The 26656-nt window shown below is 37.7% G+C and overlaps 2 protein-coding genes across 2 annotated transcripts in view; one reads left to right on the forward strand and one right to left on the reverse strand.

Moving 5' to 3' along the window:
* Kdm7a (lysine demethylase 7A) overlaps window positions 1-26656 on the reverse strand; it is a 74412-nt gene that overhangs the window by 28459 nt on the left and 19297 nt on the right. Inside the window, exons 2-7 of the mRNA XM_004851279.3 lie at window positions 16178-16263; window positions 10588-10705; window positions 6677-6837; window positions 4009-4150; window positions 3528-3714; window positions 2126-2288 (exon numbers count right to left, since the gene is read on the reverse strand). Of these exons, the coding sequence (XP_004851336.2) occupies window positions 2126-2288; window positions 3528-3714; window positions 4009-4150; window positions 6677-6837; window positions 10588-10705; window positions 16178-16263 (857 nt within the window). The remainder of the gene's footprint in view (window positions 1-2125; window positions 2289-3527; window positions 3715-4008; window positions 4151-6676; window positions 6838-10587; window positions 10706-16177; window positions 16264-26656) is intronic.
* Window positions 15383-15772, forward strand: LOC101698992 (large ribosomal subunit protein eL37-like). Its single transcript, XM_087206314.1, has one exon. The coding sequence runs from the start codon at window positions 15415-15417 to the stop codon at window positions 15706-15708; it is 294 nt and encodes a 97-aa protein (XP_087062440.1). The 5' UTR covers window positions 15383-15414; the 3' UTR covers window positions 15709-15772.

Genomic DNA, 26656 nt, shown 5'->3' on the forward strand with positions numbered 1-26656 from the left:
ACTCTGCTTCCCTAGTGCCATGCTGAACTAGCTGAGTGCCCTCCAGGGAAGAGGGAAAGGAGAATCAGAAACCCAATCTGAGACCCAACTCTGTAAGAAGGGAAAGGCAGATGACCAACATTTAATTGTGGAAAGGCATGGCCCTATAAATAGAAATGCTGGCAACCAAAATGATGTTTTCCCATAGAAATGTTTTCAAAGTGAGAATCATTTCTAAGACAGGATGCCTAACTTATGAAAGAAATGATGGATTTAACAAAGGGACATTACAGAAATATAAATCTGCTGGGCATTCATAGGTACAAATCCTGTTCATTAACTATCTGAACCTAGAAACCAGAACTCCATTATGTATCTAAACAAAGTATCTCTACATGGTCTCGGCACAACGTCCAGAAATATAACTATTGCAAACTGAAGACAATTATAGTTTAGTTTGCTTAGAAGCTTAATCAACTATCTTGGGGGGAAAATTACATTGCCTACAATAGTATTTTTCAAAGTGTGGTCCCCAGACCACACGACAGCACCAGTTAGAACTTGTTAAAATTCAAATTCTCAGGCCTATCTCAGATCTACTGAATCCTGGGGGGATAAGGCCCAACAGTCTGGTTTAATCAGCTCTCTAGATGATCCTGATGTTTACTGAAGTCTGAGAACCACTAATCCCACCAATGCAACTGCTGGAACTTGAGGCCACTTCACACATCTATTCTGGTTTGCTGATTCAGGCAGCTGACCAATTCATTCTGTCCTCTACTGCTACTGTGCACACAGTCACATATCAAAATAGCATTTCATTTATAAATTACCTTTTTACTTCTTCTTTGTAGTCCATTAAATCAATTTTTAAAAAAAATTATGCAGGAAGTTACAGATACATTATCTATAAATTTCAATTCAAGATGGTACAACAAAATATTTGTTATAAAAGGGAGTAGTAGAAAGAGGATTTAAGGAAGGAGTTTATTAATTCAATGAAAACACTGATAATTTATTCCAGACAATTCTAGTGGTTGTAGGAATTTATTCAAGTACACATTTATTATTATACATACCAAGGACAAGGGAAGAAAGCAGAGCCTTGGAAACAGCCTGCGAACTGTGCAGCCACTGAGGTGGCCCAAACCAAAAGAACACAGTTCTCAAAACCACTGGTCTGGATAATCTACTCTGTATTGTTCACATCTCAACCTGACATAGTGCTATCTACATTTCAGGTATATGGCACATTCACAGAACAGACTGACAGTTCCTCAAAAAATTAAGCATACCTGAACTATGCAATGAAGCAGTTCTACCACCAGATATACACCTAAGAGAAATGAAAACAGGCCTGCACATAGAAACATGTACACAAACATTCAAGGCAGCACTGTTCAGAACAGCCGAAAGCTGGAAGAAATCAAATGTTCACCAAATGATGGATGAGTGGATGAAACATGACACCTACAGGGGATTACTGCTGGGCCATAAAAAGATGAAATACTTGTATGTCCCACAGCATGGATGGGCCTAGAAAACATTATGCTAAGTGAAAGAGGCTGGACACAAAAGACCACATATATCAAGTGTCTAAAACAGCCGAGCCTATAGAGACAGAAAGCACATTAGGAGCTGCCAGAGGCTCAGGACAGGGGACAATGCGAGTGACTACTAAAGGGTATGTGGTTCCTTCCCAAGATGACAAAAATGTTCTAGTTGGATAGTTGTGATGGTTGCACAATCTTATTTATTGACTGAAAACTACTAAATTGTATGCTTTAAAAGGAGAAATAGGGCCGGGGATTTAGCTCAGTGGTTTCGCTGCCTGCTGCGCAAGCGCAAGGACCCAAGTTTGATCCCCAGCACAAAAAAAAAAAAAGGAGAAATATTATAGCATGTGAATTTTATTTTTAAAAAATTAAAATGATGGCAAACAACAAAAAACAATACCAAAAGAAGTCCTAACTCTAAGAGAAGCCCTCTATGGGATAAACAAATAAAAAGTCAAGATCAGAATTATCTCTTAAGCAATGCCATAAATCTACTTTACAAACATGTTGAAGCCATAGATTCTAATTACAAGCTGACTCCTTGTGAATGAGAATCAACTATGTGTAGTGGGGAGGGGGTTAAACCTTACCTGTAGGAACAAATAAGGTATGTCCCTGCTTTACCACACATTTGTAGCATTTATCCACTTTATCGCCAAAGAATACCTCACTCTGGGTCACAGATGAACTCCAAGATTCATAGAGTGCCAAATTTTCATTTGTTGGCTTTATCAAATAAAAAATCTTCTCACCCTAAAAGGAAGTAATCATACTATCTTTGAAAAACCAAAAGCCATTCCTTCAATGGCCTACATTGATAAAATTTCCCAATACAATGACCTAAATTAAATCAAATAATTAGCAAGATTTTTTAGGTTCAAAAAGACCTATTTCACATTCCTAATTGATAGCTAATTCCCTTAATCAGCATTTCACAGGTGCTAAAGCTTTTCTCCACCCCCAATTGACAAGGAGTCAGTAATCAAGTTGAAGAAATCACTGCCAGAGAGCCAGGTAGGAAACCACAAACACCTCCAAGACGGCCTCTCATTCTTAAGGTGTCCAAGTAAACACATGTTAACAGGCCTGGTCACAGCACAGAGTCATCTCCAACTCTCTTTCTCCAAAGATCTAAATCTCATAACGACTAAAAACCTGTTAATAAACTTCCTTTACTGAACCAAGTCTTTTTGTCTTCCAGGGGGAAAGGAGCAGGAGAGTCAAGGACTTGGTGTAGATCTGATGTGGTTCTGGATCCGCACCCTCCAACAGGACTTCGGGGGGGGCATTTCTCTATCTGTGCTACTCAGCATGGTAGTCACTAGCCGAGTGTGGCTAAGCACTTGAAAGTCACCAATGAAAATGAGGAACTGAATATTTCAAATTATACTGAATTTTAATTATTTAAATTTAGTCACACATGGCTAATGGGTACTATATTAAGCAGTATGTTTCTGGATAAAGCAAAATGAACATATATAAACCACAAATAATTACCATTTTTATAGGCACTTATGACTTACCCAGCTAGTTATCTTACCCTATCCTTAAAGCCAGAAGCAATTACTACTATTACTTTGCTCCTTCTTAGGTATTTGGTTCAGGGAGTAATGGATAATCAACTAGGGGGATGGGGAAAGAAAAGACATAAGGCTAACAGAAACCAATTTAAAAGATGGAGGCAAAAAAGCAATTTAAATATAAATAACTCATAAAGATGTGATATGTATATGTACCAATTCCTCATGATCAATGTATTTATATGTCACAAATATATACTAATAAAGCATTTTAAAAACAGAAAGAACTCATGCCTTTCTATTACTTAGTATTTTAGAAAGTTGTAACTGTTAAAGGCAAAGTGATAGATCCTACCAAAAAGTAGAAAAACTTCCCCCTCTCTAAGTGTCATTTATAGCAAATGAATACCACTTGAAAAATATAACTACATATTTTTGTGAGTAAGAGTACAAAGAAACACCCTAGTCTTACCCAGAGGACATGGTACCAGACTGATGTTCCACCGAAGTCAATGTGGAAATCTGTGTAGCTGTCTTGAACACCCATTAAGCAGTATTTTTGAACAAATGGCTTGGGAAAGACTGAATCATCTGGCCAATAGTTTTCCACCCAGGAAAGTTTCCTGGCTATATCAGGGACCTCCACCAATTCAGACATTCTTTTAAAAGAAAACAAACATGTGTATACACACTCACATAATGCAAATTAAAACTTCTTTAAACTGCTTCTCTCATGTCAACCTAAACCAAGTAAATAATCAGAACTCAAGGTTAACAACACTTAAAATTTAAAACACATCTTATTTCCAAATATTCCAAGAAAAATTTACAACACTGATACCAATGGACAACTCAGAAGTTAACAATTATGTTTCTTACTAGAATAAATACATCATTGAGCTACACTGAGTTAATGTTCAGAATGCTAAAACAAAATATCCAGAACTACTCACTTTGTATCTGAAAATTCAAGGCTGATCACATTTAACACTTTTGGTCTGTTAGGTTTCATGAAGTATTTAACATAATTGTGAAGTGTCATTTTGCTGTCTGCCTGCCTTGCCACATCAATGACATCTATCACTTTGTCACCACCTGTAGAGAAAAATTAGTCTTATTACTGGGTGTACAAGTTCATCAATAGGTATGCTAAGCAAAAAATATTTGAAACACTGTCTTTTCTTGTATGATAATTAAATCAACCATAAAAATATATAGCCAAGACAAATCTTTGTATTTTTACTTTTTAAGTCCAATTAGATCTTTTATAAACAAGGAACAGTTCTCCAGGGAAAAACAGACCTATAGAATAGTATAAAAAAGTACATGGTTGGGCCGGGGACTTAGCTCAACGGTTCCGGTGCCTGCCTTGCAAGCGTAAGGTCCCAAGTTTGATCCCCAGTACCAAAAAAAAAAAAAATACATGGTTGCAAAGCTTCTATTGATGATTTCTTGCATATAACCCACAATGACAAAATATATATATATAGATATTGGGAGATGAAAATTTTCTGACATTTTCTGGGTTTCAATTTCCTCATGCATAAAATGAGAGGATTAATTTTACCTTTTAACTTCTATAATGTCTAAGATTCTAAGTCTATCATTTTGAAAAACAAATCACTCATTGAAGAATGAGTCAGCAAGTTGGCCAGGCTAACCACATTCCTGGTAGTACCTTTTCTTTTAATATTCTCTTTCAGTGAAAAAAGCTGGGGATGTAGCTCAGTGGTAGAGTATATGCCTAGCAGGTGAAGGATGTGGGTTCAATCCTCAGTACCACAAGAAGAGAAAGAGAAAGAGGGGAGGGACTAAGGGATGGAGAAAGGGGATTAGTGGTTCAAAGGCAAAAGAATCAGCTCATAATAGTGCCTTTTTCTTTAGTGCCTTCCCCCCCACGCCGGTACCAGGGATCAAACACAGGACCTTGTGTTTGCAAGGCAGGCAGGGTGTCACTGAGCTAAATCCCCCGCCCTATTAGTGCCTATCTAAATGCACAAGTTCTAAGTTGTAATTAATTCAATTTTCCTATAAAAGCATAAGCTGATGAACATCACAATGCCACTCTAGGAAGCATAATCAGTTTACAGTGGACTACAGGACAGGGTGGAATTTGCCAGCAGTGGTGGCACACACCTGTAATCCCAGCACTTAGGAGACTGAGACAGGAGGATTGCTGTGAGTCTGAGGCCAGACTAGGCTACAAGTGAGTTCAAGGCCAGCCTTGACTACACAACAAAACCCTATCTCAAAAAAACAAACAAACAAAAATTGGGCAGAATTCAAAGTATGGCAATACTTAACCAATCTGAAATAGAAAACAAATAAAAGGTTATTTTCTCATGTAACTTCACATAGGTTAATAATAGTAATAATATCTTATACATTTCTGATCTTCAGGATATAATAGCTCTGTTACTAGTATTTAACTAGAGAAGCTTTTACAGTATTAAAAAGCTGTCAACCACTTTGAACACTTCATTCTATACCTATATTACACAACCCATTTATTTTATAATGCTTATCTATGCAAACAGGTTTTGGTTAAATCTCAGGCTCACTCCCTGATTTATCACAAATTTAGCTGAATGTGAAGACAGGACATTTAATTGGATTTCCACAGTAAAATAATTATCGGTGAAAACTGTCAACCAATAATAGCTCAATAAAGGGACAAGTTCTTGATATTCCATGCTGAGGAGACAATGTAATAAACATACAATTCTGAGAAAATGTATAGTTGGAATCTAATCTTCAAATAATATCTATTGTTGAGAACAATGGAGGACTGGGGATTTACCTCAGTGGTTCCGCTGCCTGCCTTGCAAGCGCAAGGTCCCAAGTTCCATCCCCAGTACCAAAAAACAAAAACAAAAACAAAAACAAAACAGTCGTATCTATATATAGTCAACATTATAAATATCATGATGAGAATAACTGAAATGACTGAAAATGTCAACAATTTGGCAATCAGTAAAAAACTTTTCCCCTTTGTTTCTTTTTTTTTCAAACCGGGGCTCAAACTCAGAAACCTGCCCTTATGAGGCAGGCAGCAACACCACTGAACTCAATCCCCGACCCTTTCCCCTTGTTTCTTAATTGCTTTCTGGGCCTCAATATTACAAGTTAAGTCCACATGTCATCCAGCAGTCACCGAGTCATTAATATAAAAACGGGTTGAACAGAATCTCCTCTTCTTCCAGCCCCCCATCTCGGCAACAGGCACAAAGTGGTGCAAAGGGCTTGTCACTATAGTGGGCTCCAGGAACTCCGCACCAGGCTCGTACAGGTGCCTAGAGGCAGCGCAGCTCCCCACATCCTCCTGGCTCTGCAGCCAGCCCTCGGTCTGGGTTTTCCTCAAGTGAGTATAATGTCAGATTCAATGACACCAACAACAGCAGCAAGATGAGACCACACAAGTCGAAATGGGCAAACACTGGTTTTTCTGACGCAGGATGTCTGCTAGAAAAGCAGCTTTCAACAGCATGATGCTGAGTCTCACTTTCACTGACCCAGGTAATGGGACTAAACTGAAATTTTTTCACTCAGTTTTAATATTTAGCACACTCTCACTTCTACTTTTACCATTTTGCCAAGAACTTAAAGGAGCCAAGTTCGTACCTACATAACGTTCCACATCCAACACAGAAAAAGCAGGAGGAGGGAGCCTGAGTCCTAGGTCATCTAATTTAGGGACCATGATAGGGGCATCAAATCCGTGTTTCTCCAGGTATCTCTGTGTCAGCTGGCTGCCATGCATCTTCACAATGATTTCATCGGCACTAAAAATGTAAAAGTAAGATGTTATTTTTGTTGATAAGTTCAGTTTTAAAACAGTAACTGTGACAGTGGTTAACATTCATACTGCTTAGGGGCCGGGAATAGCACAAGGTCCCGAGTTCAATCCCTGGTACCAAAAAAAAAAATTCATAGTGCTTAGCTGTATCACTTTTCACCTATCATATCTAATTCTCTCTCTCATTTTTTTTTTTTTTTTTTTTTTTTTTTTGGTTTTTTGAGGTAGGGTCTCCCTTTGTAGTTCAGGCTGGCCCTGACCTCACTATGTAGCCCAGGCTGGCTTCGAAGTCACAGCAATCCTCCTACCTCAGCCTCCCAAGTGCTGGGATTACAGGTGTGTGCCACCATACCAGGCATATCTAATTCTCTTAATAACAAATATATTTTGCAAAGCCCTTTTTGCCATCTAAGGTAAAATTTATAGATAATATAATCTTTAATTCAATACATTGTGATTAGAAAATATATAAAATGCTCTAAGCATAAAAAAAGAGCAACAAACTAGTTTAGAGCAAAATATGTATTTCCATATGTAAATGTTCAGGTAAACTACACTCGAAGACATAATAAAATAACAAGACGTTTAAAATTAGTTGTAAATGAAGGGTTAAATTTAAGAAAAGTAAAAAAAAAAACCAAAAGAAACCGAACAAACCAAAAGCCACTCAATACAAGCTGTGTAGAAAATCAGAAGCGCAGATAGGCAGGGTATATATTACAACAAAAACTAGTGTAGGGGCCGGGGATTTAGCTCAGTGGTTCTGGTGCCTGCCTCGCAAGCACAAGGTCCTGAGTTCGATCCCTGGTACCAAAAAAAAACAAAAAAAACTAGTGTAGGATAAGTGAAAAAAAGACCAGATTTTACTGACTATAAAGTTCTATTCAAATATTTATCAGGCATTTCAAAATCTAATGGAACACAGAACAATGAATTGTCTTGCATACAGGAGGGTGACTAGTACCCTTGGCCCCTGCCCACTGAGACAAGTGTTCCCAATGCCCCCAGTGAGGATTACTGATTTAAGTGATCTGTTCCAACTAGTATTTGTAAGCCTTTAATATTAGGTAGATATTTAATTGACTAAAAATTATTGGGCCTCAGGCTGCCCTCCCTGATATAGATATTACACTTCAGGGCCGGGGATTTAGCTCAGTGGTTTCACTGCCTGCTACGCAAGCACAAGGACCCGAGTTCCATCCCCAGTACCAAAAAAATTTTAAAAAAAGATATTACACTTCGGTGTGACTTGTCCCTTGTTACTGTCCTCCACTATAAATCCAAAGAAATTCAGTATGCAGCCTCTGCGCATTCAAACTTAAGTATACAACTTGCCTTAACTGTTAAAACATAGCAGTTTCTATTTATATCAGATCTTGGCTATTTGATGTCACCTACAAACTAGGTGGTCCTCTGCATTACTGGGCTCTGATCTTCCCAGTCTCAAAAAGGCAGGGACACACAGGTCTTAGAAAACTGAGACAGCCTTCTCCCAGACAGTCCTTTCAGTGGGGACAGTGCTAGAGATGGAACCCAGGGCCTTCTCACTGAGCTACATTACCAGCCCTTTCTATTTTTTTATTTTGAGACAGGGTCTCACTAAGTCACTTAGTTGCCCAAGCTAGACTCATACTTGGGGTGATCCTGCCTCAGCCTCCTGAAGTGCTGCAATTACAGATGGGTACCCCCCCCACACACCCAGCTTAGACAGTCTTATAAACAGATGGCTTAGGTCTTCTTCATCTAACTCATCTACTGAACTTGAGTTTTGTCCCACCTTTTAGTTTACCCTCCTTCCCTTGCTCTCTTAAGATTAATTAATCCTTAAACTTCAATCTAAGAGAAAATTTATCATCTGTACTCCCAATCTCAAATGTTTTTTTCCCCAATCTCAAATGTTAATAGTGCTTCACTTCCCCTGTTAATCAAAAAATAGATGCAAGCCCTTAAAATATAGCTACATTATTTGAAAGAGGAAAAAAATTAGAAACAAATATACATAAGGAGATATTAAACCAAGTATGGTATTGCATATTACACAATAGTTCAGAAGTTAGGGGTGTGTGTGTATGGAAGGATATCTAAAGTAAAAAAGGCAAACTGCACAACACTATGCCTAACATAATTTCTTTTTTTTTTTTTTTTTTTGCGGTACCGGGGATCAAACTCAGAACCTCGTGGTCACGGGCAGGCAGCAGCATCACTGAGCTAAATCCCTGGCCCAATTTCATTTTATTTTAAAAATTATGTGCATATATACATTCATATATCCACACACATAAATGTTTTAAATATTTATATAGAAAATGGTCTCAAAAGACACTAAGTCTTAAAATAGGAGACGGAAGCAAATCTATCCATTTTTATATACTTCTATGTTAATTATATCATCATGCACAATTTAGTAGTTATTGTTATTCTACCATGGCTTTACATGATTCAAAGGCTTATGGAGTTAAACAAAATAAAACCAAAACCTTTAATTAATGGTAATTACAGTTTAGGTATCTGTGATAATTTCTTCTCATCTGTGTTCACTAAGGCAAAAAAGTCGCATGAATTACTAGACCAAAGTTTTTAATACTACTTTTTGGGGGGCTCACAAATCTATGTGAAAAAAGTAAAAGCCATGGCTTCTCTCCCTGAGAAGGGCACGCTCACACAGGGCACTACACCGTATGCAATATTTGAGGGCGGTCCTGAACCCGCCCAGGTCCACAGACAGACCCGGACTACAAGCTCCATGCCACTCAAGCACCGTCCAATAACAGGGAAAGCAAGCTAACACTTCTTCTATGACTTCAAAATTGATAAAGGAGAACAAGGGCTTTAACACAACAAAAATCACATGCAAACAGTATGTTTATTCTGTACAAGTTTTCTTTCTGTTTCTCTGCAGACTTGAGAGAGCCAATACAGATGTTTATCGATATGTTTCTGTTTAAGGATTAAGGGGCAGGAGGACAGACAAGCTAGATTGAGGAAAAAGAAAGAATAGGGTTTTTTTTTCATTTCAAAATCTGAAAAAAACCTCCATAATAGGCCACATATGACACTGTGGTTTAAATTTAAATTGTACTTCCCCTCTTTATCAAGCCTGGATATGATCTGGTGTAAAAGCCCATTAAGCTTTATCACTTTAAATAGATGTCAGGCACTAAGTAGGAAATGATCTAAATTAGCATGATTAAATGCCTTATAATGCTTTTGACTCTCTTTGAGCCACAGACAACTGAAATATATTCTATTATTTTCAAAAATCAAAAAGCTCAGCCTTGCTGCCATCAATAGCTAAGGAAACACTGTGGGTGCTTCTGGCAGATCAAGGGCACAGACAGATAATGAAAACAATGTGGAGAAAAAAGCAGCTCCAAAGACAGGATGAGATTAAAGAAAAAGCAGCAGCAGCTCCTTATCAGAAGGAGCCAAGCACTGGGAACAACTGCTTCACATCAGCATATCTCAGAAGTTTTCAGATTGTAGCCCACAACTAAGAAGTATATTTTCACATGGCAACCATTATGCATATACATACAGCAAATATTCTAAGAAATAATGCTTATTCTTTGTACCTGAAATGTACAGATATTTTCTACTCTATTTCAATACAGAAAAAAGTAAAAAGCCAGTTGAGAATAATAAGGAGTTGCACCCTGAATCTTCAAAATACTGCTTTGGATAATGTCATTTTATCAGCCAACATCCTTAAATTGTTCAGTCAGAAGAGTTTCCATACCTTGGGAAGACTCGAGCACGTAACTCTTTGACGAAAGTCCTGGTTCCAGCTTGTACTGGTTTGGAACCATCATCAATTTCTGTGTAGTCATGCCTGTGCCAGTTCCTCCTCTTTTTCACTGTTTTTTAGAAGGTTAAAAAAAGGAAACATTCTTGGTAACTGATGGTACTATGTCATTCATTCAACTGTGCAGAGGATTGAACCCCAGGCCTTACACATACTAGGCAACCATTCTATCTCTGAGCTATATCCAGAGCCCTCTTTATTTTTTTGTTTTGAGACAGGGTGTCACTAAATTGCCCAGGCTGATCAGGAATTTGTGATCCTCTTGGCTCAGCCTGCAGGGCAGCAGGAGCTGCTGGCATGCCACCTCACCCAGCTCTTGACATAATGTACTTCCTGGTCAGTATGTTTACATGTTCAGAAATAACAACTGTAAGTACAATAAAAACACTCAAGGGCCAGGGATTTAGCTCAGTGGTTCCAGTGCCTGCTTTGCAAGCACAAGGTCCCAAGTTTGATCCCCAGTACCAAAAAAATAAAAAAAAAAAAAAAACCACTCAAGTTTTTAATGCATTTCCAGGCCACTGAAGTAAATTTCACTTAATTGCTACTGCAATTATAGACAATTAACTGTGTGTTTTTAGGATCTATTCTTTTTATTTCAAAATAATTTAAAACTTAAATAATTCAAATCAAGAAATGAAGTATATTATAATATCCTTTTGTTTGTTTTGGTACCAGGGATCAAACTTGGGACCTTGCGCTTGTGAGGCAGGTGGCAGAACCACTCAGCTAAATCCCCAGCCTTATAATATCCTTATTTACCCACACCATAACATTTCCAATTTTTTTTTTTTGGTACTGGGGATTGAACTCAGGACTCTGCGCTTGTGAAGTGGGCAGTGGAACCACTGAGCTAAATCCCAGGCCCACATTTCCAAATTTTTAAAAAATGATTGTCAAGAGAATACTAGGCCATGATATGATTACCCAAATCATCCAAATTATTCTCTCAAGATAGGGTCTTTTATTCCATATCAAAAATCTACTTTAACGCCACAATTCCTTTCTCTTTTACGTGAAGATTTACTTCCGGAATAAGTACAGTACATTTATATTGACATGATGAACAGCTTACTGACTCATAATTAAAGTGAGACACGTAAGACAACAAAAAAAACTTTATGGGTGATTCAAAGTGGGGGTCCTTGATCCCACAGCTCCGGGAGGCTATGATCATGAGTAGTCATGATCAAACTCAGGAGACCTGGGCCAGGGATTTAGCTCAGTGGTTTCGCTGCCTGCTGCGCAAGTGTAAAAAAAAAAAAAAAAACTCAGGAGACTGGCGTTGACTCCTAGTTCATCTATTCACTTTCTCAGCAGCCTTGGGCTGATCATAACACCTCTGGGTCTGGATTCCCTCAGGTAGAGCTGGGGGGACAGTGTCAATGCGCAAACTGTGAGGTACCTGACAAAGACTGAGATGCAGAAAAGGCCAGGGAAGAGGCTGGACCTCACTCTCACTTCCACCTGAGTGCTACTGCAGATAGCTCTTGTGTGTGGTATCAATGTGAGATTTTTGTGTAAGCTTGAAAATCACTCGTAAGCCTAAAATCCCATGGTTCTGGGTAATGTACTGATGTCTGTAACTTACAAATGCATCAAAATATATGGTAAGATATAAAAAGTTGTGAGAGTTACATGGAGAGATAAGTGGTAAAGCAAGTTAACAAAAAATGTTAATAGCAGAAACTAGATGGTGAAAGTTTATAGGTAGTCGCTGTAAAATTACTTCAGCTTTTCCGGTATGTTTTAAAATTTTTATAACAAAATATTAGGAGGAAAACAAGTCTGTGATTCAAGTTATAATTATTTATTTATTTATGAATGAGGCAGAATCTCTCTATGTAGTTCAGGCTGGCCTTGATCTCTTCAGCAATCCTTCCATCTCAGCCTTCTGACTGCAGGGATTATATGCATGCACCAGCACACCTGGCTTCCAAGTTATTTTAAACCTTCAGTTTGCCAAGATCATAAGAATACAATTAATACTGGATCTTCATATGGATATAAGGAGTGTCATACTAAATAATCATTAGGAGTAGAAATTAGGCTTATTCAGATCTGCCTAAAATATGATTCCCAAGTAACTTACTGCAGCCATGTTTCTAATACAAAAGATAGTAAATCCCATTTTTTAAAAAATCTCATGAGAAAAAAAAAAATCTCATGAGAAAAATTTAGAATCACAGAGAAACCTTTTTAGAAAATTCAATTAAAGCACCCTTTACATGTTACTTTTTTCTCACTTAAAACCACTCCTAGAATTCAAGGGCATTTCATTCCAGGTTTTTTTCTATACACAGATAGGATAGCTCCATTTTATTTTCAACTGGGATCACAATATTTATCCTGCTTACCTTTCTTATTATGAGCATTTTATCCTCATTAAATATTCAAAAGCAATTTAAAGGCAGCCTAGAATTTTAAGATGTAGATGCACCATTTTATAACTGGGTTTTTAAAGCACTTAGTTCATCCTGAAACTGTGTTCAAACAATGCTGTGATTAATATTAATATAGATTAATCTGATTCCCTAATGAACTCCTCAGGATAAATTTCTAGAAATGCTAGAAGAAAGATTACTATTTTTAAGTAGTTGCTGCACACTGCAAAGCTGCATCCAGGAAAGGGGTAGTAACTCGCACTCTACCAGGTACCTAGCTCAAGCTCTGTGTTAACAATAAGCAACATCATTTAAAAAAAAAAACCTGCACTGTTTTAATTTTCACTTTCACTACTGGCTTTGGGATTCAGCAGCTATGTGTCCAAAATCCAGCTCTGCTAAGCTCCATAAAAGAATCGGTTAGATAATTCTTCTTATATTACATGTCAGGTTGTTATAAATATCAAAGGAGATAAGGAAAATCATACTTAGGTCAAGCAAGTATTTACCCACCAAAACTCCTGGAATATAATAAGCTGCCAACTATCACTTCCTTTAAATGTGCTGATTTGTAGGAGAGTAACAGAAAGATACAACTGTTCTACTGGACCAACATGATTAAAATAAAAAACTAGTCACTGAAACAGCTGACCAAATTTTTTTTTCTTGGTTTGTTCTGTACCAGGGATTGAACTTGGGGCCTTGCGCTTGCGAGGCAGGTGGCAGAACCACTGAGCTAAATCCCAGCCTTTCTTGGTTTTTTGAGACACAGTCTTGCTATGTGGTTTAAACTCAGTATGTAGCCCAGACTGGCCTTGAACTCATGGCAATCCTCCTGCCTCAGCCTCCAGAGAGCCAGAATTACAGGCATATACGACCACACCTAGCTTGAATTTCTTAAGGGAAGGAGACTAGTGAAAGAATACTTTAGTGAGGGTCACAGGGAAAGGAGAGTAAATTTCACGTTAGATTGCAAGTGCTTGAGGAACACACAGAATATATATTTGAGTGTCAGGCTGTTTTCTGAGAACTGCCTTCAAATCATGTTCGTGATTCCCAATCAAGGAGCCCAGCCCAGCACTGAGGAAAGCTAAAGCAGAAGGATCACAAATTTGAGACCCATTTGAGCAATTTAGCAAGACCCTGTCTAAGGGCTGGGGATGTAACTCAAAAAGGCCCCAAGTTCAATCCCCAGTGCCACCAAAAGGAAAACAAAAATCCCCACAAAGGGTAAAGTCTAAATTCATCATACTAAGTGGGTATTATACTGTCTAAATGGTATCTATAGTGAGTCATGAGGAACTCTGAAAGGAACAGGAAACCTTGGATAGCAAGTGAGGCTTATTAAAAGAGAGAAAGGAATCAAAAGGGATTATACAAATTGGGGTGATGGAGGAAGGTGGGGAGGTGAGCCTTAAATTAGGACAAAACAGATTATTAAGTCTTGGGCGTCTTTCCTCTGCACGCTCAGAGTTCGGCCTTTGCCTAGCAGATAGCCAGTGCCTGATCTTCTGCTCTTCAAGGATAACAAGCACCAGAAGGGCCACAAAAAAGGCCAGTTTCCCTCAGAAGCATCATCATTCAAAGTGCAGACTGCAATCCATTATGGACTATGTAATCAATTTAGTTAGTATGACAAGTTTTTTAAAAGATTAAATCATATAGGGGAAATAGAAAGTAAAGTGCATCACATATAGTAAAATACATTTTTCTTCTTCTTAGTAACTCAATATTTCATACAAGTTAAATTTTAATTCAAAGTATTTATTTTTACATTTAAATATCTGAATTTTAAACTAAAACTATTATAAGCTTAGTTCTGCTTCCTTTGAGATAACAACACTGAATTATTTACTTTCTCCAAGAATTATTCTTGGTCAGTAATAATTTCAAGTTATATACCACATACTTCAGTGCTACTCAGAGTAAGATTATTTAAAAACATTTATAACATTAAACTAGTCAATTATATGTGTAACAATTCTACCAGCTGGTTAACCCTAAGGTTAATACTGTGTGACTAACAAGACAGACACCCTTTTATAAGGAAATATTCTCTTTTTTTAAAGGAAATATTCTGACACATTCATCCAGCTTAGATTTCCTGGAAACCTCGGCAGAGAAGTTTCAAGCAGAGAGGATCAGGCAGGACTCCAAGCCATATTCAAAATAACAACCAAATTTAGAAAATATGAGTAATAGCTTATCAACACCCTAATTTTCTCCTGAAAATATAATGCATATGTACATCAAAGTCTTAACTCTGTACACTGTCCCAAAATACTACTGAAAGATCTTTTATTTGTAAAGAGATAAAAATCAATAAAACTAAGTTTTCATCTCTTCCGGTCTCTTTGGTCTCGGCGGCACAAGCGAGATGAGGAAGGGAACGTCATCTTTCAGAGAGCGTCGTAATAAGACGCACACGTTGTGCCGCCGCTGTGGCTCTAAGGCCTACCACCTTCAGAAGTTGACCTGTGGCAAATGTGGCTACCCTGTCAAGCGCAAGAGAAAGTGTAACTGGAGTGCAAAGGCTAAAAGGAGAAATACCACCGAAACCGGGAGAATGAGGCACCTAAAAATTGTGTATCGCAGATTCAGGCATGGATTCCATGAAGGAACAACACCTAAACCCAAGAGAGCAGCTGTTGCAGCATCCAGTTCATCTTGAGAATTTCAATGATTACTTACAATAAATGCTTTGGTTTTAAAAAATACAAAAAAAAAAAAAAGCTTTCAGAATCAGAAAAATTTTACTTTACCACACTTCTCAAGATAAAAACTTTAAACATATGTACTTAAATTTAGAGCTCTGTACTGGCAATTTAAAATGCTAGTATTTTTCCTTTATTCTTTTGACTTGTTTAGTAAGTTACTTACTAATCCAGATAAAAACTGCATTTTAAATAACCTCAGTGAAATCATCCTTACAGTTTTTGGTGGATCTAATACAACTGGAGTTTTTTTGTGTTTTTTTTTTTTTTTTGGTTCCAGGGATTGAACTCAGGTCCTTGTGCTTGTGAGGCAGGCAGCAGAATCACTGAGCTAAATCCCCGGCCCTCAGCTGGAGTATTATTAAAGTATTATTATATCGTGTTAAGTTCAAAATGTCAATTTCTATATAGGCATCCAGTACTTACTCAAGGAGGAGCCATGTAGAAGTGCACAGTTGGGACAGTGATACAGGTCAATGTCAACAGCATGGTGCTCTTCTACTCCAACACAGCTAAAATAGAGAAAAATATGTCAGTATGTAAACAAGTTGACAGCCAAGCGTGGTGGCGCACACCTGTGATCCCAGCACTTGGAAGGTGAGGCAGAAGGACTGTCACGAGTTCGAGGCCAGCCTGGGCTTACATAGTACGTTCAAGGCCAGGCTGGACTATATGGCAGGACCCTGTCTCAAAAAACCAAAATAAAAAATAAAAAGCAGAATAAGTCATATTCTCAAGCTATAATTTTATATCATAACTAACATAAACAACTGTTTAACACCATGTTAGAGATCAAGTATAAAGAAGTTGACCGTCTAACTATAATACAATGCTTGAAACTGAGCTGAGAATATACAAGAAACTCACCAGCAAATTTTGTACAGCCCAGAAATATGTACAAGGATAAACTTTATTCTCTTTTCCACACACTTGCTAAATAACTGTGGGGGAGAATATACCCAAATATATGCTAAGTGAGTCACTCTCAGCAGTAGTGGAGACCTCAGGAAATAATGTAATTATAACCCATAAAATCCTCAACCTTGGCTGGGGATCTAGCTCAGTGGTTTTGCTGCCTGCCTCGAAAGCGGAAAGACCCGAGTTCGATCCCCAGTACCAAAAAAAAGAAAGAAAGAAAGTAAAAAAATCCTCAACCTTATGTGACTGTCATTGTTATGGAATTAATGTGAATAAGATATGAATCAAATGTCATAATGAAAATTATTTTAAGCTGAACAACAATGAAAATACTACATAACATCTATAGGATGCAGAATCTACAAACAGAAATGTATATCCTTAAGTGAATGTACTGGAGGGGGAAAAAAAGGGCTGAAATTACTGAGTTTAAGCATATGCCTTAAAAAGTGACCAAAAAAAACCCTTAGCAACAGAAGCAAGGAAAATTAGAGATGTATGACATAGAAAACATGTAACAGATCATCAATGCCAAAAATTATTTGAAAAAACTTACAAACTTGGCAAACCTTATCCAATATCAATTCTCAATATCAGGAATGAAAACAAACAAGATGAAACAACTGATTCTGCAAAATGAAGTATAAAAGAGGGTGTTTATGCTGGAATGGAAAACTCCAGGCCCAGAAGACCTCAGAAGCAAAGCTGTATAAACTATTTGAAGAATAAATAATATAAATACTATATAAAATTTTCCACAGAGGGTAGAAAAAAGAATTTATTCCCTAACTTATTTTATGACAGTATAACTTTGGTACCAATATTTGAAAAGGATGAGTCCAAGTCACCCTCACTTAGCAGCAAAGATGCAAATATCAAGCTGGCTCACCATCAGGAACACAAGGTGGCCTGTAACACTAAAAATTCTAATCAGTGAAATGAACCACATTATAATAGATTCCAAGAAAAAAAATCATGTGGCTATTTGAAACGATTCAGGGCAAGTATTTGATAAAAGTCAGTATTTACTTCAATTAAAAAGCAAACAAACAAAACCCTTTAGTAAATTAAGAGTAGAGGACACTTCCAGAATCCAATAAAGGGTACTTCCAAAAAATTCTACACAAATATGAAAGCAGTCACTTTCAGATTAAGACCACAACAAAAATATCGGTTATCATCACTTCTGATAAACACTATGCCAGAGTATCAAGCTGGTGTAGTAAAATAAGAAGAAGAATTAAAAGGTATAGGGATGGGAAAAGAAAAAAAGCTGTCATTTACAAAGGCAGTGGTTAAATAACCAAAAAACATGTATCTATTGATAACTGTAAAAAGCAATAAAAAGATTGCTATATACAGTACACTTTTAGTACATTAAAAAGTAATCATATTTCCATATAGCAACAATATAAAGCTTAAAATGAAATAAAACAATATGTACAACTGCATTAAAATAAATCAAGTGGCCCAGGGATTTAGCTCAGTGGTTTCACCACCTGCTGGGCAAGCGCAAGGATCCAAGTTCTATCCCTGGTACCAAAACAACAACAAAAAAATCAAGTTGCTAGCATGGTAGTGCATGCCTGTGATCCTGGCATTCAGGAGGCTGAGGCAGGACAATTGCCACAAGTTCAAGGCCAGCCTGGGCTACTTAGTGAGTTCAAGGCCAGCCTGAACTACATGGTGAGACCCTGTCTCAAAAAGAAAAAAAAATTTGAAGTTACATTAGAATAAATTTAACAAAACCTATGCAAGACTTCTTTGGAAAATTATAAAACATTACTGGGATACTCTAAAGAATATTTAAATAAAGGGGAGATTTATGTCATAATCATGGGTGTAAAGTTCAATAATGTAAAAATATAAATTCTTCTCAAAGTGATTTATAGATTCAATGTAATCCCAATCAAAATCTGTGGAACCTGACAAGGTTCCAATTCTAAAGTTGATGTGGAACTGTAAAGGGCTAAGAATATGAAGACAGGTAGGTATTCCCAGAGGGGGAAACCCTCAAATAGGTATCAAGCCTTATTTTCTTTTTTTTTTTTTTGGTACCAGGGATCGAACTCGGGTCCTTGCTCTTGCAAGGCAGGCAGCGGAACCACTGAGCTAAATCCCCGGCCTCAAGACTTATTTTCAAGCCACCAGAATCAAGGTAATTCAGAATAGATGGCTAGGCCCGCAAACAGACTTATGAACATTCGAACACTTATGTGTAACACAGGAGGCACTACAGAGCACAAGGCAAGGAAAGGCTTTCAATAAAAGGTTCTGAGAAACATTTTCTACATCTGTGTAGGAAACAATAAAATTAGACACCCTACCCCACAACATAAATATTTATTCCAATAAAGATTATAAATCTAAACACAAACCAAAGAGGAAAGTAGAAAGGTTTATATCATAATACAAAAAAAATCTTTACTTTCTGGCAGTTATCTTAATCAAAATACAAAACAAAAACAAAAAACACTGACCATAAGGGAAAAAACTGGTAACTTCAACCATATTAAAATAACTTCTGCTCACTAAAGAATGAAATAAGCCAGAGTAGAAGACATTAAAATACAGATAATCACCAAAGAAATTACACTCAGAATATAATGAATTCAGGGAGGCGGGGAGCACCAGCACCCCATAAGAAAAACAGATTAAGGACTTGAATAGGTACATCATAACAGGAAATCCAAGCAGCTATACAAACATGAGAAGTATGCAACCTCACAATTGGGAGAAATATAAAATAAAACCACAACATATAAGATTAAAATGAAAAAAAAAAGATTAAAATGTCGATGATACCAAACATTGACGATGATAAGCAATAGAAACTTTTATACAGTACTACTGGCTGAGGGCCGGGGATTTAGCTAGGTGGTTTTTGCCACCTGCTGCGCAAGGGCAAGGACCCAAGTTCGATCCCCGGTACCCCCCCCAAAAAAGTAGGGGAAGCTGTTCAGGGTTAATAAAACTGTGTAGAAAAGGAAGGGATGGGTCACAACATCAAGGCAGTGGTTTCCTCTTGGGAGCTGTGATCTGGAAAGAATGGAGGGGTCTTGGGTCCTGGGAGACTGTTATTACATGGGTTTACATTTTATAATTATTGAGTTAACTGCACATTTATGTCTTAGACACTTCTCTACTGTTATTTCCTAATTAAAACATGTTAAAGGTAAAATTTTATCTATATCCATGTAAAAAATTAACCAAACAAAACTCCTGGACCATATTAATTCAGTAACTACAATGACATATCAAAGCACCATGAATTTCACTGACCTCTGGATACTCCAAACAAGCCTGCTCTTCCCTGAGAATTCTAACAAATTTGCTACTGAGGCCTCAGAATCTGAAGACAGCCTAATGCAAGCAAGTCTAAAAAGTCAAAACCAACTAAGAAAGTAATATGGGGCTGGGGATTTAACTCAGTGGCACCGCGCCTTCCTCAAGAGCACAAAGCCCTGAGTTCAATCCCCAGGACTGAAAATAAATAAATAAATAACATGACATTTCTATATGAATACTGAATGCATGTAATTGAATCAGGAAATTACAATTTGCCTCTGGATAGAACTGAAATTTACTGTATTTGTCCAATTGGAAATGTTAAAAAAAAAAATGGTGATTACGCTAATCCTAACTGTTTAAAGTTTGTCTGATTGAGGTTGTGGTTCTGGGGATGAACCCAAGGCCTTAGGCATGCTAGGCAAGTGCTGCAACACTAAGTCACACTCCCACCCCTAGTTATTTTATTTCTGTGACCCAAAGAAAAGCTTAAGAATCTCTGGATGAAAGACTCACATTTCCCGATTTCAAACTTACTTAACAAAGCTATGGTAATCAAGACAGTGTAGTATTGGCATAAAGAAGAGACAAAGAGATCAATGAAATGGAACTGAGAGTCCAGAAATAAATCCTTACATGTATAGCCCATATATTTTCTATCGTTCAGTGGGGAAAGAAGAGTCTTTTCAACAAATGGTACCAAGACAATACACTGCAAAGAAATGCATTTGGACGTCTACAACACAGCAGATACAAAAATGAATTCAGATGCATCATATGCTAAAACAACACAACTCCTAAAATAAAGCACGGGAGTAAACCTCCATGGCCCTGAATCAAGGTATGGTTTCAACACCAAAAAAAACACAGGCACAAAAGAAAAAAGAGATGAAGTGGACTTCACACTATGGACTGAAGGCATGTTTCCTCAGCTTACTCTGCTGTGAGGGAGTCAGCTGAGCAGGGAAAGAGGCTGAGGGGTGTGAGGAAAGAAAGCATAAAGCAGTTGATCTAAAGAGAAAAGGGAAGACTGAGAAACTCAGTAACATGGCTAGGCACTTGCCGAGTCCACCTGAGGCTTGTGATAACAAATTGCAAACCATTTCTGCACAGTACTGTGATTTATTTCAGCAACATTCAGTCACGTGGTATAGGCCCAGGGTGGGAGGTTGGGTCCACCCAGATTTGGGGTTTTTGTAGGTAAAAGTCAAAAAGAGTTGAGGATATTTACCAGAGAGTTAATGTAATAATGGCCCATGAAATTTAAGCTGGACTAAAAAGGCATGAAGACAGTAGAACACAGTGAGAAAGTCTCATTGTGGTCATAGCATTGAGTCAGAGAAGGCCTTGAGCACGTGATCTATAAGGAGCTAAGATTATACTCAAAGCAGAATTGGACCTTTCTGAGGTAGTTTCATCTATAACAGACAAAAGCTCAAGTGTGCAAACAGTGCATGGCTAAGATGCGGCAAGTAGAAAGATCACTACAGATAAATGAGAAGATGTGTGAGAGCTATCTTTGCATTCAATGAAACAGTTCAAAACCAGACTGCTTTCTTTTAGAAAGTGAGTCAGTACTCGGCACTATACTCCCACCAGAATAGAAATTCAAGGCCAGAGACACCAACCTAGCTTCTGGAAGCTCATGATTTTTCTTGTAAGACTTTGTCCTGCCCTTGACCACCACCCACATTCCTCACTCTTAGAAAGTAATGGGGGGCTGGGCGTGGTGGTGCACACCTGTAATCCCAGCACTTGGGAGGCTGAGGCAGGAGGATTGCTGTGAGTTCAAGGCCAGCCCGGGCTACATAGGGAGTTTGAGGCCAGCCTGGACTACATAGCAAGACCCTGTCTCAAAAAAAAAAAAAAAAAAAAAGTAAGTAAGTAAGTAAGTAATAGTGGCACCAAAGAGGAGAAACATGTTAAATGTGTCCTGAAACACGAAAAGCAGCTCATAACATAAAGTCACCTGTGAATACCTAAGACACATAAATAAGGATAGCTCCCCTCAGGCCTCAGGAACAAAGAGGAGGTAAGAGACATTTTAATTAGTCCAGGACACTTTGGACAAACCTTGGCCATCAGTCCTCAAAGATCCATGAATTCCTCTGTCCAGCTCTACCCTTCGCCCTGTGGCCTCACCCTCTGTAATCTGTTCTACTAAAAAGGTAGTGATGTTTTCAGGATTGGCCAGTTATCACCAACTGCCAGAACATTCACAGCTACATTTATTTTGAAATTTCAACACATAGCAAATTTGGTAAATCAGATAAAAAATTAAATTTAATAAACAGAGTAAGTCTGAAAAAAATAGTACATTGAAATTAATCTAAAAATATAATTTTGGGCCGGGGATTTAGCTCAGTGGTTTTGCCACCTGCTGCACAAGTGCAAGGACCCAAGTTCGATCCCCAGTACCAAAAATTAAAAAATATAATTTAAAAAATCAAATTTACCATAAAAGTTTAATGTTCAGATCTTGGATGGGCACTAAAAGAATTACTAAACTTCAGTTTCTTTCAGAGAGGCAACTTCTCCCTCTTCATCAAGCTACTCATGCTACCTCTTCCTGGCCCCTACTGAGAGAGCTCTGGGATCATGATAGTTTTAACAGACACATAAAGAGCAAATGTAGAAGGACACACAAAATCCACTACTGTGAAACCAAATGTGTAAGAATCACTTTCAAACTTGGCACAAAACTTTCTTTAGTCTCTTCCACTCCATTTATTTCTTTCCTTCAAATACAAACCATCTCATTTCTTCCTAACAGCAAAACATTCCACGTTTATTAGACCATTGTGTGAGTGTATGAGCAAGGTCCCCTATGGGGTGACAATGTGACCTTTGCTGAATGGCTTCCATCTACACAACACCCTTGCTGCCATTTGGTGAGAGGGGCAGTGACAACTTTAGCACTTTCTATTGTCTTAATCTTTTGAAATTGTTGCTTAGCTGGCTTTTTTCTGGACACCTAATGACAACAATTAATTGAATTAATGACTAACCAGATTTCCTAGGATCTGCCAAACATTTTTTTTGCTCAAGGATAATGCTCCCGTTTATACTCTCTATTCTTAGTGCTGGAGGAGTGAGTGGTCAAATTCTTCTGATCAGTGGACTTCATTAAAAATTCCTCTTGCTTCAAATGCTTTCCCCATTCTTCAGTAAGCAATCTTTCTTACCACCCTTCCTGGTCTTCAAAGCCCAGCACAAATTCCTCATTGGTAAAACTGCCCCAACCACCCTTCAGGAAGTCCTTCAACATTTTACTGATACACATTCCCACTCATTTTGGCCTAATATTGAGCTACTTTATATACCCTGAGTTTCTGGAATTGAGCTCCCTAGGACTGTGCTCAGTACCAAGTATACTGTAATTCCAACAAAATTTCTGTTGATTATTAACTTCCTGCAAACATACCAGTATGGTGTGGTAAAATATTTTAAAAGTCTATTCTGCTTGAATTTTTTAAGGAGTTAGTACAAGCAGGAAAGGCAACTAACTGTTGGTAAAAGGGAAAGATCCTTCAACATATAAATTAGTAGATTTTTCATCTTTCTTTAGATGGTAGAAGAGTGTGGTTATGAAATTTATACATTTTAAATTTTTCTTCGGTGCAAATTTTTACCTATCAAAAGTTCACCTTTCCATCTAAAGCACCCAATTTCCTGATCGTCAGTTTGGCATTTGACAAGAGGACTGTCATTGTTAACACCTGAAGTCCACACTACTATCAAAAACAGGGGAAGGGGAGCCAGGCGTGGTAGTGCAGGCCTGTAATCTCAGCATTCTGGAGGCTGACACAGGAGGATCACTGTTAGTTCAAGGCCAACCTGGACTACACAGTAAGTTCAAACATAGTGAGCTCAAGGCTAGCCAGAGCTGCAGAGTGAGACCCTGTCTCACACACACACACACACACACACACACACACACACACACACACACGGGAAGGGGAAAGGCTCTGAGATTAATTCCAGGAACATGGAGGATAGTTTAGAGCTTATACTTTATTTTTTTCCGTTCATATCTTAACCCTGGGATTAGCTTAGGTATTGACACAGCTACAGGTCAGGCAAGGACTATCCATCCAGTGTAGCTTCATTCTAACAGATAACAAATGTCAACTGGGGTCAATGGGAAGCATAGATTTTGAAATTAGAAATACTTGGTTTGACTTCTAATTCACCTTATTTTTTTAGGTGTTTGTTTGTTTTTATAGTACTGAGGGTCAAACCCAGGGGTACTCTGCCACTGAGCTACAACCCCATCCCTTCCAGCCTTTTTATTTTCTTGTGAGACATGGTCTCCCCAAGTTGTCCAGGCTAGCCTTGAATTTGGGATCCTCCTGTCTCAGGACCCCAAGTAGCTGGATTACAGGTGTAATGACTTTGGGAAAATTTTTTATTCTATTTTATTTATTTATTTATTTATTTTGGTACCAGGGATCGAACTCCAGTCCTTGTACTTGCAAGGCAAGTGACAGAACCACTGAGCTAAATCCCCAGCCCTGGGCAAATTTTTTAATCTCTTCGAATAGTTCCCTAAGATTAAATAGGATAATACATATAAATATGTAAAGCATGGGGCTAGGCATATAGTAAGCAATGGCATAATAAACATATTAAGTAATAAAGAGAAGCTTTTAACACTAGTATTATGGTTCTATTAGGTACCAATCAGTCCACATATCCCTGGTCAACAGTTCATTAGCTATGAGGTTTGATCTTAAATAGGAAACCAGGCTTTATGATAGGTTTAATATTTGTTTTTCCAATGATATGTCTTCAGACCACACAACATGTACCCAAACAGTTATGCTATAGAAAAAAAAAAACTTTTCAACTTTTAATTTTTTTTTTTGGTACTGAGGATCAAACTCGGGACCTTGGGCTTGCAAGGCAGGCTGCGGCAGCACCACTGAGCTAAATGCTCAGCCTTGCAACTTTTAATTTTTGATACATGAATTGAGAAAAATATAGGCTGTCTAGAGTCTGCTTTATTTTAGAACCCTGACTAACCTACCAGTAGCTGAGTGACTTTAAGTAACTTATTTTTTACAGTCTGGGTTTTCTTTCTTTCATTTTTTTGTTTGTTTTGTTTGTTCCCTCATCTGAGTGTAAGGATGGAAACAATAACAGTACTTCCCTCAAGGTATTAAAAAACTCAGTATACATAAAATATTTAGAAGGAAACTCAGTGGTTCCGGCACCTGCCTCGCAAGCGCAAGGACCCGAGTTTGATCCCCAGTACCAAAAAAAAAAACAACAGAAGGAAACTATAGAACAATAATTTTTTTAAAATCTAAAAGCCTTACTTTGCTAACCAGTAAAAATAAGGCTTTTTAATTGGCTCAATAAGTCATAATTCCTATTAACCATACGAGTATGCTAACAGGCATTTTCACTTGTAAACTATTAATAGTTTTGTAAGGTGTTTAACACTGAGATGTTCCACTTTATTACTAGATACCAGGTAAGGCAGAAATGTATACTTGTACATATAAAATATTATCATTCAAGGGTGGGGATTTAGCTCAGTGGTTCCACCGCCTGCCTTGCAAGCACAAGGACCCAGGTTTGATCCCCGGTACCACAAGAAAAAAATATATATATAATAAAATATTATCAATGAAAAATCTATGTGATAATTTAAGAAAAATTTCAGAAAATTTTTTTCAGAAAAATCCAACTTGTTACTTTCTTACTGACATAAACTATTTTCACAAAATTAAGTGCTTGTCTTCATAAATTAAAAGTGTCATGTTTCAACTTTTGTGCAGATTATACTTTACACATTAGAGCTGTTTACTGACATACTACACAGTACACTATATTTAACAGGGATCTGAACTAAGTGCATATTCTGAATCAAATTCCTTTGGTTGACAATAATCTCAGAATATGAGACAATTTTCCTACTTCCAACAGCTGGGCTCATGCTTCCAACTGTCCCAGAGCTTTGAAAGCTATTTCTGACCAGCTAAGAATATCTATGTTAATAAGATAATACAATACAAAAAGGAAGTAAACAAGGACACAAGATGAAAAGAAAGGTGGAGAGGGAACAATAGGTGTCCTTTATGGTACAGTATGAAATACTCCTTAAATTCCCAAAGTACCACCGACAAACAAGATTCTAATGAAATCTTCCATGGTGAATATGTGAAATATATTCATGTAAATCTCCAAGATTTTTTTTTTTTTGGTACCGGGGATTGAACTCAGGTCCTTGCGCTTGCGCAGCAGGTGGCAAAACCACTGAGCTAAATCCTTGGCCCTCCAAGATTTACATACTGATACTTAAACTATTTGTTTCTTGAGAATATTTTAATAATATTATTATGGTTCTATTAGGTATCAATCAGCCCACACATCTCTGGTCAGCGGTCCATTAGCTAGTTGTTTTGTTTGTCACTGTCTGACAATGAGCACAGAGAGGCAATGCAAATTATGAATGAGCAAAAGCCACTCTTTATGAAAGTACTGATTTCTACTAGAAGGTTCCAAAGGAAACGGTACTGAACATTTCTGAGATAGCCGAACAGCTAAGAGTTCTCTTCACTGTCCTGTGGTCATCCTACTGGCCATCCCACGTCTCAAACACCTCTCACCCCCCCTCACCATCCACTAGCTGCTACCTATCCCACTACATGGGCAGTCTACAAAGACTAAGTGAAGCCAGAGTGCTAAGAG

The sequence above is a fragment of the Heterocephalus glaber genome, unplaced genomic scaffold (genome assembly GCF_053883595.1).
Source record: "Heterocephalus glaber isolate CG9 unplaced genomic scaffold, H.glaber_assembly_v1.0 deba00000621, whole genome shotgun sequence".
NCBI lineage: Eukaryota > Metazoa > Chordata > Mammalia > Rodentia > Bathyergidae > Heterocephalus > Heterocephalus glaber.